Raw genomic sequence first — 13,434 nt, 5'->3', positions numbered from 1 at the left:
TGTCTAGCTTTTGTGTCTCTTTTGCCTGCTTTAATTTGTAACAGTTTCATGATCTTTCTGTTTTTCATGACACTGACATGTTTGAAGAATGCAGGCCTATGATTTTGTAGAACATTCCTCAGTTTGGGTTTGACTGATGTTTCCTCATGATGAGGATCAGATTATGCATTTTTGCAAAAATGCTGGAAAAAAAATTGTATCCCATGATGTTTATTCCTATAAAAGTTTAAGTGTGTGATTCAGAAATGGTTTCCAATCTTCCAAACCACCTACATGTTCATGTGAGGAGGTTTGTGTCATTATTGATGGGCTTGTTCATTATCTCATGGGATTGGAAGAACGTATCTTTTTAAGAAGCCCTCTTATTAAGCATCCATTCAATAGTCTGAGGATCAATGTCTCAAGAGTCAAAGCTATTTGTTTCTCTATCACCTATGATATTTTTAAGGCTGGAAGGATAGTATGATACCTCCCTGGGAGACATGTTTCTTTGTAGGAGGAACAGAAAACAGATTCTCTGGGGTCTGAAGATCTGTGAGGATAACATGTAGATGCTCCCTCTTTATTCACCTTCTCATGCTTTAATTGGATCTTCTTTTCTTTCCACCATCCAGTCCTCTTAAATGACAAAACAACTAAGATCAAAATGTATCTTAGGTTAATCTTGGTATCAACTATGTATCTTTTTAGATTATTTTGACATTTGAAGTAAAATGAAGATCAATTCACCATTTATAGATGTGGTTCTCAGGATACCAACACGAAGTAGATCCAGCTTTTGACTACTTCTTTACAGATGCTCTTTTATTCACCTCTTCCTTGAAGATCCAATCCAAATATCACTTCCTCTTTACTTGTTACTCCCCTCCCCCACTGCCCACCCCCCCACCACCCCCCAGAATGAATCATTTCTTTCCTTAAGCTGTCTTGAAATGTTACTATACTAAAGTACTTATTGTGCGGAGCCTTACTTGCTACAGCTTCTGAACATGCTTGAGTAATTTACCAGATTGAGATCATCTTGATTTATACCAAAAATGTTCATAAGTGTATTCTGTGCACCCAGGCTGCAGTGTGTGTTGTGAATAAAAAGTTCAGTGAGACTGCTTCCAGTATGGGGTTTCCAGATAGACATGTTGGATGAACTTTGGGTCTAGACTTGAAATGAGCATCAACTCTGTTGACAATCAAGCAATAATTCTATTAGCTGACTGACATTTGTCTTAGTGAAGAATAATAAAGAATTTAACCTATGCTGTTTCAGAAATAATAATTCCACTTCACTCAATATTCAGTTAACACATGGAGTATTTGGTGCATCAGATACTGCCTTCTGCTTGTTGATATGTCTTGCTTGTTGCAAATTTTAGAGAAAGGCCATGTCTTCCTCCTGTATGTGGTATTGATACATGAACAACATGAACTTTGAAATGTTTTTTATTTTGATAATCGGTTTTAATTGGCTCAAGCTATTTGTAACCACACATCTATTTTCATAAAGCCTTATTAAGATATAATTTACATACCATAAAATTCCTCTGTTTTAAGTGTACAGTTCCATAATTGTTAGTATATTTACAGAGTTTTGCAATCATCACCACAATCTTATTTTAGAACATTTCCATCACCCCAAAGAAACTTTCAGCTGGTTTACAGTTACTCCTCATTACTGTACTCAGTCCCTGGCAACCACTCATCTACTTTCCCTACAGATGTGCCTTCACTGCCCTGCACAAAAATGGAATCATAGAGGAGGACTGGCATCCTTCTCTTAGCATATTGTTTTTGAGGTTCATCCACATCGCAGCATGTATCATAACTTTGTTTGAACTTTTTACCTTTAATTATTCTTCATAACATTTTTAAGTATGAATATAAGAAAGAAGCTTTTAATGAACAAAGAATAAATCTTTTGAAAACTACGTGAATTGCAACAGAGCCTAGATTTTGCAGTAGTTGTTCTTAAAAATGAAAAACAAAGTAAATGCAGATGACTCAATCATTCATTCATTATTCCTATTATTAGGGAAATCGGTTTTAAAATTAATAACTCTGACATGTTATTCTGGAATAAAGAAAGTATATTCCAGCTGTTAAATGTCAAAACCATTCCACTCAAATAACCACTCAACTTTTCAAATCAAGGCCATCAGTGTGAACTACAATGAAATAATCACCTTAACACATTAAAGTAAGTTGAAATGGGTCTACTTGCTTTCATTAATTAAAAAAAGTACATAAAATGAGTGGCTATATGCTATTCACACAAAGCATAAGTGATATTCATAAAAACGTGTAATATTGAAGAGGTTTTTTTCTAGAGACAGAGGGAAATATTTTAATCAAAATAAATATATAAAGAGGCATTACATTAAACTCATCTTTGGAAAAACAGATAAATCATTAATAACCTTGAATTTGTGTTGAATCCTATAATTAGTGGCCCAGAACTTTCGAAATATCAAAATAATTTTCTCTTAGAAAAGCAGTGTGGGGAAATGTGACAAGCAAGTTCTAGAATAGCAAATCAAGAGCCAAAATCTCTATACTAACATCTCTTGGCAGTTACAGAAGGGTGAGAACACCAACCCCTCAGTTTCCACTCTGTAAAATGAATGGAAGTATCTTCACCACCAGTCATACTGTTTTGTTATAACATGCAGTAGACCTCGTCATTATTATTTAGCCAGTGTTCCAATTAAAGTTTTACCAAACTGAAACTTTATTGTATGTTTTCTAGATGATGGTGCAAGCTTCATCAGACTGTATCAGCCATTAAAGGTTTGCTTTTGAGTCAGATGTTCATTCTTGGGAAGGAGCAAACATTCCATTGTTGGCTTTGCAAGGAGAAGAATTCAATGCTCATAACATTGCTCTAAAATATATTTCAAAAGCCTTACTTCTCTTTCAACCACCAGCCTTAAGGGTGCTAGTCTGTTTTTACATCTGTATATATACATTTTTCATTTGGTCTAGATCTTGATTCTCAAACTTTAGCTTGCATCAGAATCCCCGAGAGTACATGTCCCCACACGCACTGGGGGTGCAGCCTCACCCCACAGAGTCTGATTCAGTGGGTCTGGGGTGGGGCTGGAGAATTTGCATTTGTAAGTAGTTCCAGAAGATGCAAATGCTGCTGGTTCAGGAACCACACTTTTAGAACCACTGACCTATGTGGAGTCTATTTTACAATCTTTGTGGAGCTACCAAGGCCTGTTTTCTTTAACCCACTTATTCTATAAATTGATGTATTCCATCTAGAAGAAAGCTATTGTACCTGGGTCTGTGGTGTCTTTTGCATGTATGTGCTAGGGCAGCCATTCCACCTTAATAAAATAAAACACAACCACCAGACCTTAGGCCTGGAAAGAGTGGCCAAGTGGAGGAAGCCACCAGGACTGTGCTGTGAGAACCTCCTCTTGGACAGCTCTCAGTTCAGTTACTGGGGCTGCTTCCAATGTCTTGGGTCCTGGGAGTGACTTGTTCGCACTTCAGTATTCTCATCAGGGCCCTTTCTTTCCCAGTAGACCAGATGGCAATCCCTTCCCCTCACACTAGTAACCCATGTTGTCACCTTTTCAAGCTCATTTTTGGAAAAACAAGTTCTGTTTGGTGATGGATTGCGAACAAAAGCCTAAGCCTCCCCTCTCTCTCCTTTCACAGAGCTGTAACAGGCTGGCATCATCAAAAAGCTTTTATCAAATACTAAAGGAGAAAAAAGCAAATTAGAAACAAAGTCAGAGTACAAGTTGTTTTAAAATAGGAGGGCTTTAAGTTTCTATTCCTACCAAACAGACTCAGTCGCAGAGTCCAGGGACCCCAGTCTTGTGTGGCCACCTGGGATTTGTACTACTACCTCGTGTCTGGCCTGCCTCTTCTGGCCAGTAGCTTTCCTCCTTGGTAAAGACCAAAAATGGGACACTCCCCTTGGCAGCTCCCCAGATCCCTGCTCTCTGCCCTTGGTGTGTAACCTGAGAACACTACTCTTCCAGGTGAGATATCCCTACAAATGGCCTTACCTCCAGCAATATATTCATAGAACAGAATCTGTGTTTCTGAAAGTGTGTTTCATGAAACAGTTGTAACAGATGTTATAAGACATGCAGTGTTCTATGATCAGATGTGTTTTGGAAATGCTGAGTCACTTGAAGTTTGACAGTTTTCATTTGTGATTCTTTCAGAGAGGGATCTACAGTGCATATTTCCCAAACTTATTTGACCATAGAACCTTTTTTTATTGCTTTTTCTTCAAAGCATCTCTTGGGACTGGTATTGTGGACTGCTATGGAAACATCACCTGAATGTTAATCTCAGGGTATGTTGTCCACTTAATGAGGATCACACAATCGAAATAATCAAGGGGAGACTGACTCATGCTAATTAATGCACCTGGGACTGAGGAAGTAAAAAGTTCCAAAATGGTTTGAGTGGTACATGATCTCATTGACTCAAGGTCTTATATTATTCTTAAGGGGAGTGTCAAATCCCAAGCCTGGACCAAATCCCCGTAATTCTCTCCCTTCCTCTAATGCAGTATAGATTTTAGAGGAAGAACCAATGAACTTACTCCTAGGTTGGAGGTAGACAGTGAGGGTAAGTAGGCAGTCCAGGAGACGCCAATGCTTTGTGCTTAAACCCCCAGGTGGATGCTGGTACCTAGATGGGAAGACAGTAGGAAGAACAAGTTTTAGAAAGCATGAAGTTGGAGGTGTCTATTGGTGTGCCAGTGGACTTGTCAGGTTGACAGCTGGACAGCAGATTCTGGTTTTAGAGGAAACATCTGGGATGGATGCATTTGGATGTCATTTACCTATTTATTGAAAGCCATTAGACTGGATGAGATCACCTACAACAGATGCTGGCAAACTTCTTCTCTAAAGTGCCACATACTAAATATTTTCAGCAAGCCATATGGTCTGTTACAATTACTCAACTCTGCCATTGTAGCACAGAGTACATATAGAAGCAGCCATAGACAATACGTAAATGAATGAGCATGACTGTATTTCAATAAAACTTTATTTACAAAATAGGTAGTGGCCCATGTTTGGCCTGTCAGCCAAAGCTTGCTGACTCCTAACCTAGAGTGAAAATGCAGACCCAAAAAGAAAGTCCAAGACAAAGCCTAAGGCACTTCAATATAATTATTATATACACATAATTATATCACTTATATGCCAGTCACTTTTCTAAATGCTTTACTTATATTGACTCACTTCATCTTCACAATAACTGATGAATTGGGTACCATTATCATATTTTACAAAGGAGAAAGCAGTTACTTAAATGAAAAGTTTATTTTTCTCTCTTGAAAAAAAAAGTGTAGGAGCACCTGGGTTCTCAGTCCATTAAGTGTCTGCTTATAGCTTAGGTCATGATCTCAAGGTCTGGGGATCAAGCCATGTGACAGGCTCTACGCTCAGCCAGGAGGCTGCTGCTCCCTATCCTTCTGCCCCTCCCCCCATTCATGTTCTCTCTTGCTCTCTCTCTCTTTCTCAAATAAATTTTAAAAACCTTTTTTTTAAAGTGAAGAGGTTCACAGTGTAGGCTGGTATGGCAGTTCTACGGCAGTTCTAAGTTCAGCAACGTAGGTTCCTTCCAGCTCATTCTTTTACCATTTAGAGTATAGCAGTCATTCTATTGGGCCAAAATGGTGGCTGAGGCTCCAGCCATTGTATCCACATCCCAACAGCTGGAAGAAGGAACAAAGACGAAGCAAATGGTATGCACCAGTTGTTTTTTTTTTTTTACGTTTCATAGAAACTGCCTTACAACATTTCTTCTGCTATATCTCAATGGCCAGAAGTTGTTAACACAGATACATGTAGGTGCAAGGGAGACTGGTAAATGAAAGTCTCTTTCCCAAAGGCCGTTGCACAACTAAAACTTAGACAATCTATTACTAAAGTAGAAAGAAAGAAAAGTTATTTGAGTAGAAGCTAGCATAAATGTTTCATGTTTTTTTATCTTTCCTTATGTGCCTTTTCGCAAGGATAGTTAACCACACTCTCCCCAAGACATTTCTGCTCAGCTGTCTCATATCTCTGGCCCCCACTGTTGAAGTCCTGCATACCTTCAAAAGCCAGCTCAGAGATCACCTCTTCCATGATGCTGCACCTACCTTGCTAGGCAGATTCTTCCCATGTTCCCATGCCACAGTTATCACACTTCCTTGGATTTAGTTCTTTCCTGGTCTGTCTCCTCAGCTAGTTGCCTCTGCTCAATGGGACAAGTTAAGGACAGGTGGAGCCAAGTCGAGGCATGGAAGGTGAATTTTTAAGAACTAAGGGAAATACACACCCAAGATGCAAACGAAGAAGTAGTTAAGTGTGGAGGACACCCTGGAGCATGGTAAAGGGGCCATGGTCGGGCACCCAGTAGAATGGCAGTTCTCAAATTCGGCTGCCTGTGCAAATAACCCAAGGAAGTTTAAAAAAATCTTGATGCTCACGTTTCACCCCATACTGATTAAATTAGAATTTCGGAGCATGACACCTAGGCATCGTTTTTTAAAGCGTGTATGTGATGCCAATGTACAGCCTTATTTAAGAAACAACACAGCTGAAGACAGAGGAAAAACACAAGGAAAGAAGATACTTTCCTCCTTTAGAGACCTTGAGAGTTTGTTGTTTACCTTCGAGGTTTTTCCAAGTGAAACCATTAGTCTTACCCTTTTAGGTCATTTCCTGCCGGCCGAAGACAGAGATGTATTTACATAATAAACTATTATTGATTAGAACACTTCTAATGAGAATTATTAAAGCCCTCCCAAGTTTATTTCAGGTGATTAGATGCACTATGGGTTAAATAAGTCTTAAGCTTCCCCTTAAGTAACTAAATTAGAGTAGTCAGCCAGGGAAATAAGAAAACAATCTTACCGAAGCGCACCTCATTTGTGACACATAATACGTTTAAATTGCTTTATCGACTTTACAGAGAAGCACGCCAGATCGATCACAAGTGACAGCACTGTGATTGCTTTTATCAGGGTGTGAGGGGCCATATTTCAAATTCAACGTGAGTCTTGGACTCCTTTTTTGGCTCACAGTAATGAGAGTTTCGTGCACTTACTACACATAAAGAACATCCCCTACTTGGAACAAGAAGGAATGCATTCCAGAAAGTTTTGTACTGTTTTCTCCAAAAGATAAAAGTTAGGGAGGGAGTTCTCTTAACTATGTTTTTGAAACTTTTTTCCTGTTCAAAGATTTCTGAGGCAATTCAGGATTGTTTTAATGCAGTGAGTCTCAGGGGTCTTCCCTGTGTTTTGTAAAAATCGAGGAAAAAAAAGTTTTGGGAGCCATTCTTTCCCTTTTCGCTGCAGTATGTATATCCAGTTCTGGGGCAGAAGAACGCTCTGATTTTCCAAGCACATTTGGAGATTTCTGGAAATTGTTTGTAAGTGTTCCTTTGGCATGAAAGTTGAGACTCTGGCTTTGGTTGTTATTGTTACTGGTGAAAAGCAAGAAATTGCTTGGATTTGTGCCTTCAGTGAAATAGAAAGGGAGCCAGGAAACGCACTGGGCATAACTGCAGAATTGGAGGGATCCGTCATGAAGCTCCTAACCAGAAAAAGAGGCCTCAGAACATGTGTGTTTGCCAGGAAAGAAAACTACTTTATTGAAAGGTTAATTTTCAGATTAGCTTGGGGAAATTTGAGATAAATAAATGAAATCAGACAAAAAACATAAGGCCTGTATCCTTTTTCCCAGGGTTTTCAGAAAATAGTCACTGCTTCCAATGAAATGTTTTGACATTTTCAGTAGGGAGAAAATGTTAATTGTAATGTTATGTGTATGTGTTCTTAAAAACATTTGCGAACTAATCTTTTATTCGTTTGAAGAGTAATCAGAGAGTAAAAACACTATTAAAATGTTAGCTATGTTCATTACTTCTTAGGATCACTTTCCTGCTGCCTGGGATGTTGTAGTTCATTTTCCTGATTCAAATGTACCAATCTGGAGAAAATCCCTTTACTTGTCTTAACAGTTCAGTTGTAGTTTTTTGAGGAGTCTTATTACTAAACATCCACGGGGTCTACCTGGATTCCTTCCCTTATTTTGCCTCATCTGTTTCTTGTTCTCTTCCCTTGGAACAGTGGCTCCTTGACTATGTTTACAAAATCATCAGCCCTCGGGGTGCCTGGGTGGCTTGGTCGGGTTAAGAGTCTGACTTTGGCTCAGGTCATGATCCCAGGGTCCTGGGATTGAGCCCCACGTCTGTCTTCCAGCCTGGCAGGGAGTCTGCTCATCCCTCTCCCTCTGCCCCTCCCCTTGCTTGTTCTTTCTCTCTCTTTCAAATAAATAAAATCTTTTAAAAAAATTAAATTATTAGCACTTAAAGACTCCCTTACATGTCAGTGGCCCACTGGCTCAGTATTGAATACACGTACTACTGAGCTACTTAGCAGCAGGGGCTGGATTGACTTTTGGAACAGCCATCTCTGCTCCCACCACCCCACTGCTTTGCACTTAACAGACACTGCATAGGTGTTTGTTGAATGACTGTCATTTCTACCGTCCTCCCTCCAGTCATATATCCGTGTTCTAGAATCCTGTGTTGTAGTTGACTAGAGTTTCATATCCAAAGAGCAGGTTTCACTGTTGAGTATTATAATATTACATTGTCTGTGGCCCCTTAGGAGGGAAATACCAACAAGGTCACACACTCATGGGCCAGCAGGAACCCAAATGTAAATGTCACCCCCTGAGTCCCAGTCCTACCAACTAAGTCTCTGGAAGAAAGAGAAAGAACCCCTAGCTTCAAAGAAAGCAGCTTTGGCCCTTACTGAATCATGATCTAGAACACGTGCATATAGTGGACATACACGTGCTTATCCACCCCTTAGTAATCATCTTAGCAAGCAGTTAGGGTCTAATTTGATATTTGTTCACATCTTAGTTAAAAGATATGGTGATTCATATGGAAAATGCTTTTCCCTCTTTAGAAGGTCACTGTCTTTAAACCTCAAGCACATGAATACTACTTAAATCACATTTAAACTTAAAAATGAACCCAAAAGCAGATTTGATTAGAAGAAAATGGTGAATGTACACTGTTTCCCACAAACTACCTCTAAGAGTGCCGTTAAGCACAAACGGAGGAGGAACTGCCGTAAGAGAGGGAATTCTTCGTGAAAGCGTACCAGCACATATACTCTCCCTCGTGTGCTTATAAAGAAAACATAAAAACCGAATGAGCAAAGCTAAATTAAGCTTTAGGTCTCATGTAGATTAGTGCTAATGATGTAGAAAATTATCAGCTGCAAGGAACAAAACAGAACTCACAGACACCAGTGGTGTTTTCAGAAGTGGCTTTCCTTTCCTTGGCATGTTGCTAAAACCTGTGGAACCTGTGTGTCATTAGGAGGATGGTTGGAATCAGTAACATTCAACAGATTTAACCACCAACATTTGCATGACTAGATTAATGTTTTGGAGTCAGTCATCAGGCTCGTTACTACTGGGATTTTCTCTGGGTCATGCTAATAAACCGGATTATTGATTTTAGGATTTTCTGCGTATCCAAGGATATTGTCTAAGATGTCTTTACAATGTTTCATGCTTAAGTTGTCAAGCCACATGACATCGCAATGAGTAATCATTTTCTAATCACGTTAAAAGCGGTTAAAAAATGGCATATAAAATGAATCTTCCCAGATTCAGAGGAACAGGAGCATTCTTGCTGTTACTCTTCCAGCGGGGTGATGGTCATCCCTACCTGCATGCCATCTACCCCAGGAATTAGCTGCGTTCTCAGCTTAAGACCCTTTGATAGAAATCTGCTTTCCAATATGTTTGAATGGCAGGAGAGCCCAAAAGACAGCTCAATCTAAATAGGATTTTAGTACATCGGGTGCTATTCCAAAGTAAAGCAGGCTGGGGTTGCTGTGTGGTGGTGGTGTTTATTCATCTTTCCTTTTCATTTCATGCGTATGGATGGACACTTCTCGGCGTATATGCCCAGCTCTCAGGGTGTATGGGGCTGGTGAATGCATGTGTAGAGTGTGTGTATATGTAAAGTAGACACTGAGCCAGGGTAACAGAATGAACTACTGTATGCAAGAAGTATATGAAGTGCACCCAGCTGCCGGCAGCAATTGCTACATGCAGGCCACTGATTATTACACGTATTTCGAAGATAGTCCGGGTTACAGTGGTTGCAACGCTCAGGCTGTGCCCAGTAACAACATATATATGGAACAGGCCTGGGCAGTGAATCAGCCTTATACCTGTAGTTACCCTGGAAACATGCTGAAAAGCAAGGACTCTGACTTGGACATGGCCCTGAATCAATACAGCCAACCTGAGTATTTCACTGAAGAAAAGCCTACTTTTTCTCAAGTGCAGTCGCCATCGTACTCTCACAAAAAAGGTAGGGACCATTTTACTAAATTTGTTAAAAGTTTCCGTGTTTGTTTCTGTTGTGTTTTAAAGTTACAGTTTGCATCAGCTTTGTCAAATCTTTGACTTTAAGCGCTGTTTGAAATTAAAAACAGCAGTAAAGAGAGAGGTTGCTAGGTGATTGAAAGGGGTCCGTGAGCAATAAAGATTTCCAAGCACTTTTTTTTAAGCATATATGAGAGCTGGATTGAGCTGACTTTTTAAGCTGTGTGTGTGTGTGTGTGTGTGTATACATATTTAGATAGATAGATAGATAGATGATAGATAGATAGATAGATGATAGATAGATAGATAGATAGATGATAGATTGTGTGTATTGCCTAAAGTGAATAAGGTCAGTTTCTGTGCTAAAGAAAATATGTAAAAGGCTTCCCCTTGGTGGATAGGCACTGTGGCTTTTGAAGTGGGATAATTCTCCCCAGTTCAGGTTCAAATTAAAAACTCATTTGACTTTTTCTTGATATTTCATATTAAAAGTTCATTAATAAAATATTTTAGTGATTTTTAATGATCGTATACTGTTGATATATTAGGTTTTATAATTGTTCATCTTGATATGTTTACTGATCCATGTAAGCTGTGAAGAATCTACTCATGACCATATTAAGCTATAAGAATGTAAAACTCAAAAAGGAACTAATATGCTTTCTAATTCCATTTTGTCCCTAAAGTATTATGTGTCTGGAATCATGTTAAATGAATTCTCTATATGAAAGTAAGTAAAATACCCTTCAAAATATGCTAAGTGAAAACAAGTGCAAATCCATTTATCTTAATAGACACTGTAGCTTTACAGTGCTGTGTAATTTTCTATCAATGGAAAATTTCTTGTATACCAAAAAATAAAATAAAGTAAATAAGCAGGTAGTACACAGGAAACTCAGTAGCATCTGCCAGATACTTTGGAAATAGCTTAAATTCTATTCTATTCTTAAATATGCCATAAACTCTTTTTTTTCTGTGTACTATCTACAGGATATTGCATAGGAAACCAAATTTACAGGTTTCTGTAATTTGCAAAAATATGATGCCCTTTGATCCTCAAAGGTCAATTTCTCCATGAAATTATCTTAAAACAATGTGGCTTGGTTGATTATGGTTCCTATAAAAATTATTTGTTTTTCTTAATGTGACTCTGTAATTAAAAGTAGCCTGTTTTGAAAACAAAGCCTAAAAAAAAAAAAACCCTCAAATTCCTGTTTAGTTTTTACCATATACTATGTTTGAATTTTCTGTCCTGTTCTCCAACTTCCAAATATGAAATATAAAGGGAATTATAGCAGAAAACATATTTAGAGTAATTTGTCTGCATTTTCCTCTAGTTTCACATCCTCTTGAAGGGTATCAGAATTTCTCATTTATCACATGGGGACACTACAGAAGTCCTCTAATGGGAATATTTGAGATAGGCTGAATGTGTGCTTTCTGTTTCATTTAATATTATACTTATAAGTAATTTATCTTTGAAAAGAAGAAGTTAACATTGCCTCATTAGACATTCCTGGATGTGCATTTCACAGTGTTGTGGGACCTCAAGACAATATTGGTGCCTGCCTCTCTATTGAGGCATTCTGCTATTCTTAAAAATTCCTGCAAAACTTTTCAGGCTCTTTTACTCTTTTGTTCTTTTGTCTTTACACGATATCTTCTTCAAGCAGGCTGGAGAATATTTGCTCATAAAACGTTAAACCAGATTCTTTGCTAATTAATTTGCCGCTTGAACTAGAGGCTAAGACACATTGTATGCATATATTGATGTAATTTCCCAAAGCCATATGCCATTGAAAGGCCACTGCCACCTGCCAAACTCACTAAATCAAAGCAGGCAAATATTCTTAAATGCGCCATTATTTACTGTTACAAGTCTCTAAGTAAATCCCAGTAAAACTAAACCCAGCTGTTAACTGTCTCTTTGGACAAAAGGTTGTACCCAACACGTTTATCCATATTGATCCATTATTGATTTTTGTTGTTGTTGGAGGACATCAGTAGTATCTCCTTAAGGCAAAATTAAGACTCTAAACAGGTGTTCAGTGGGGCAGACCTCATTATTCCGATTGGATTTTTATCTGTTTTCATGAAATTCGTAATTGTTTCATCTGGATTTGTCGCTGTCACTACGACGCTATAAACTCTTCCATAGTACAGCTGTCTTAACTTTGTCATTGTTTTTTTTAAAGATGGCTTATTCTTTAGCCCTTAATTGGAATTTTCTAGTATTTAGAAAATGATCATAATGCTTGTAAAAAAAAATGTACTGTCAGTACACATAGATGAAATAAAGGAAGACTACAGAATCCAATGTCAAGACTAGTTATCTTAATGGTAGACATTAGAATGATTTTAGTTCTCTTTGTGTTGTTTCTTGTGTGTTTTTACGTCTGTAGCCAAGCGAGTTCCTGAAGCATTGAGGGCATGAACGAAGAAAACGGCAGAATTCAGTTCATTAAATCAAATTTAAACTAAAATTCCAAGAATTAGACTGGGGAGCAGAGCCAATATCATTTACATTTTGAAGAAGGCTGAAATGCAGAATGTAACGTCTGTTTTATTTTTCATATAGAATATGAGAAGACACAGTTTTCATTTTTAAAAGTTAGGGACAAATTATAAGAACCCTAGCAATCACTCAGAGGATATGAGCTCCTTATTTTTGTCTTTCAAAATTTTTGTCTTTCTTTTTAACATGGCCTTACTTTGTCAGGTTAAAAATCAGTCATCACAGCCAGTTCTGACCACTCACTTCACCTAAGCCCCCAGCTCAGGAGGAAGGAAAGAGTAGGTTTGGAAGTCAGCCAGAGGGGAGGGGAATTGGTTCCTCTCCCTTGTGACCATGGTTTCATCATAGTTAAAAGTCAGTATCTTTTTCTTTCCTTTTTTCTTTTGCTTGGAGGTAGGTGGTGGTGTGTAGGTCACTGGTTGTTTCCACCAGAAATTCCAGTTACATTCCAGAGTCCCCCAAACAGCCTGAGTCTGGCTGACCTGCACAGTTTTGCTGGTCAGTCTCTGGGTCTATTTAAATAGAATCATT

At 38.4% G+C, this 13,434-nt stretch overlaps 1 protein-coding gene across 24 annotated transcripts in view; it reads left to right on the top strand.

The window, feature by feature from the left end:
- Positions 1-13,434, top strand: part of THRB (thyroid hormone receptor beta) — a 372,339-nt gene that overhangs the window by 312,316 nt on the left and 46,589 nt on the right. The window contains exon 1 of one of the 24 annotated variants that reach the window (XM_072792975.1): positions 10,032-10,374. The exons of the other annotated variants lie outside the window; for them this stretch is intronic. Within the exon in view, the coding sequence (XP_072649076.1) occupies positions 10,047-10,374 (328 nt within the window). The 5' untranslated portion in view covers positions 10,032-10,046. Of the gene's footprint in view, positions 1-10,031; positions 10,375-13,434 lie in introns of those variants that run through there. 24 annotated transcript variants of the gene reach the window in all.

This window comes from Canis lupus, chromosome 22 (genome assembly GCF_048164855.1).
Source record: "Canis lupus baileyi chromosome 22, mCanLup2.hap1, whole genome shotgun sequence".
NCBI classification, from domain to species: domain Eukaryota; kingdom Metazoa; phylum Chordata; class Mammalia; order Carnivora; family Canidae; genus Canis; species Canis lupus.
This window is presented reverse-complemented; position numbering and strand designations above follow the sequence as displayed.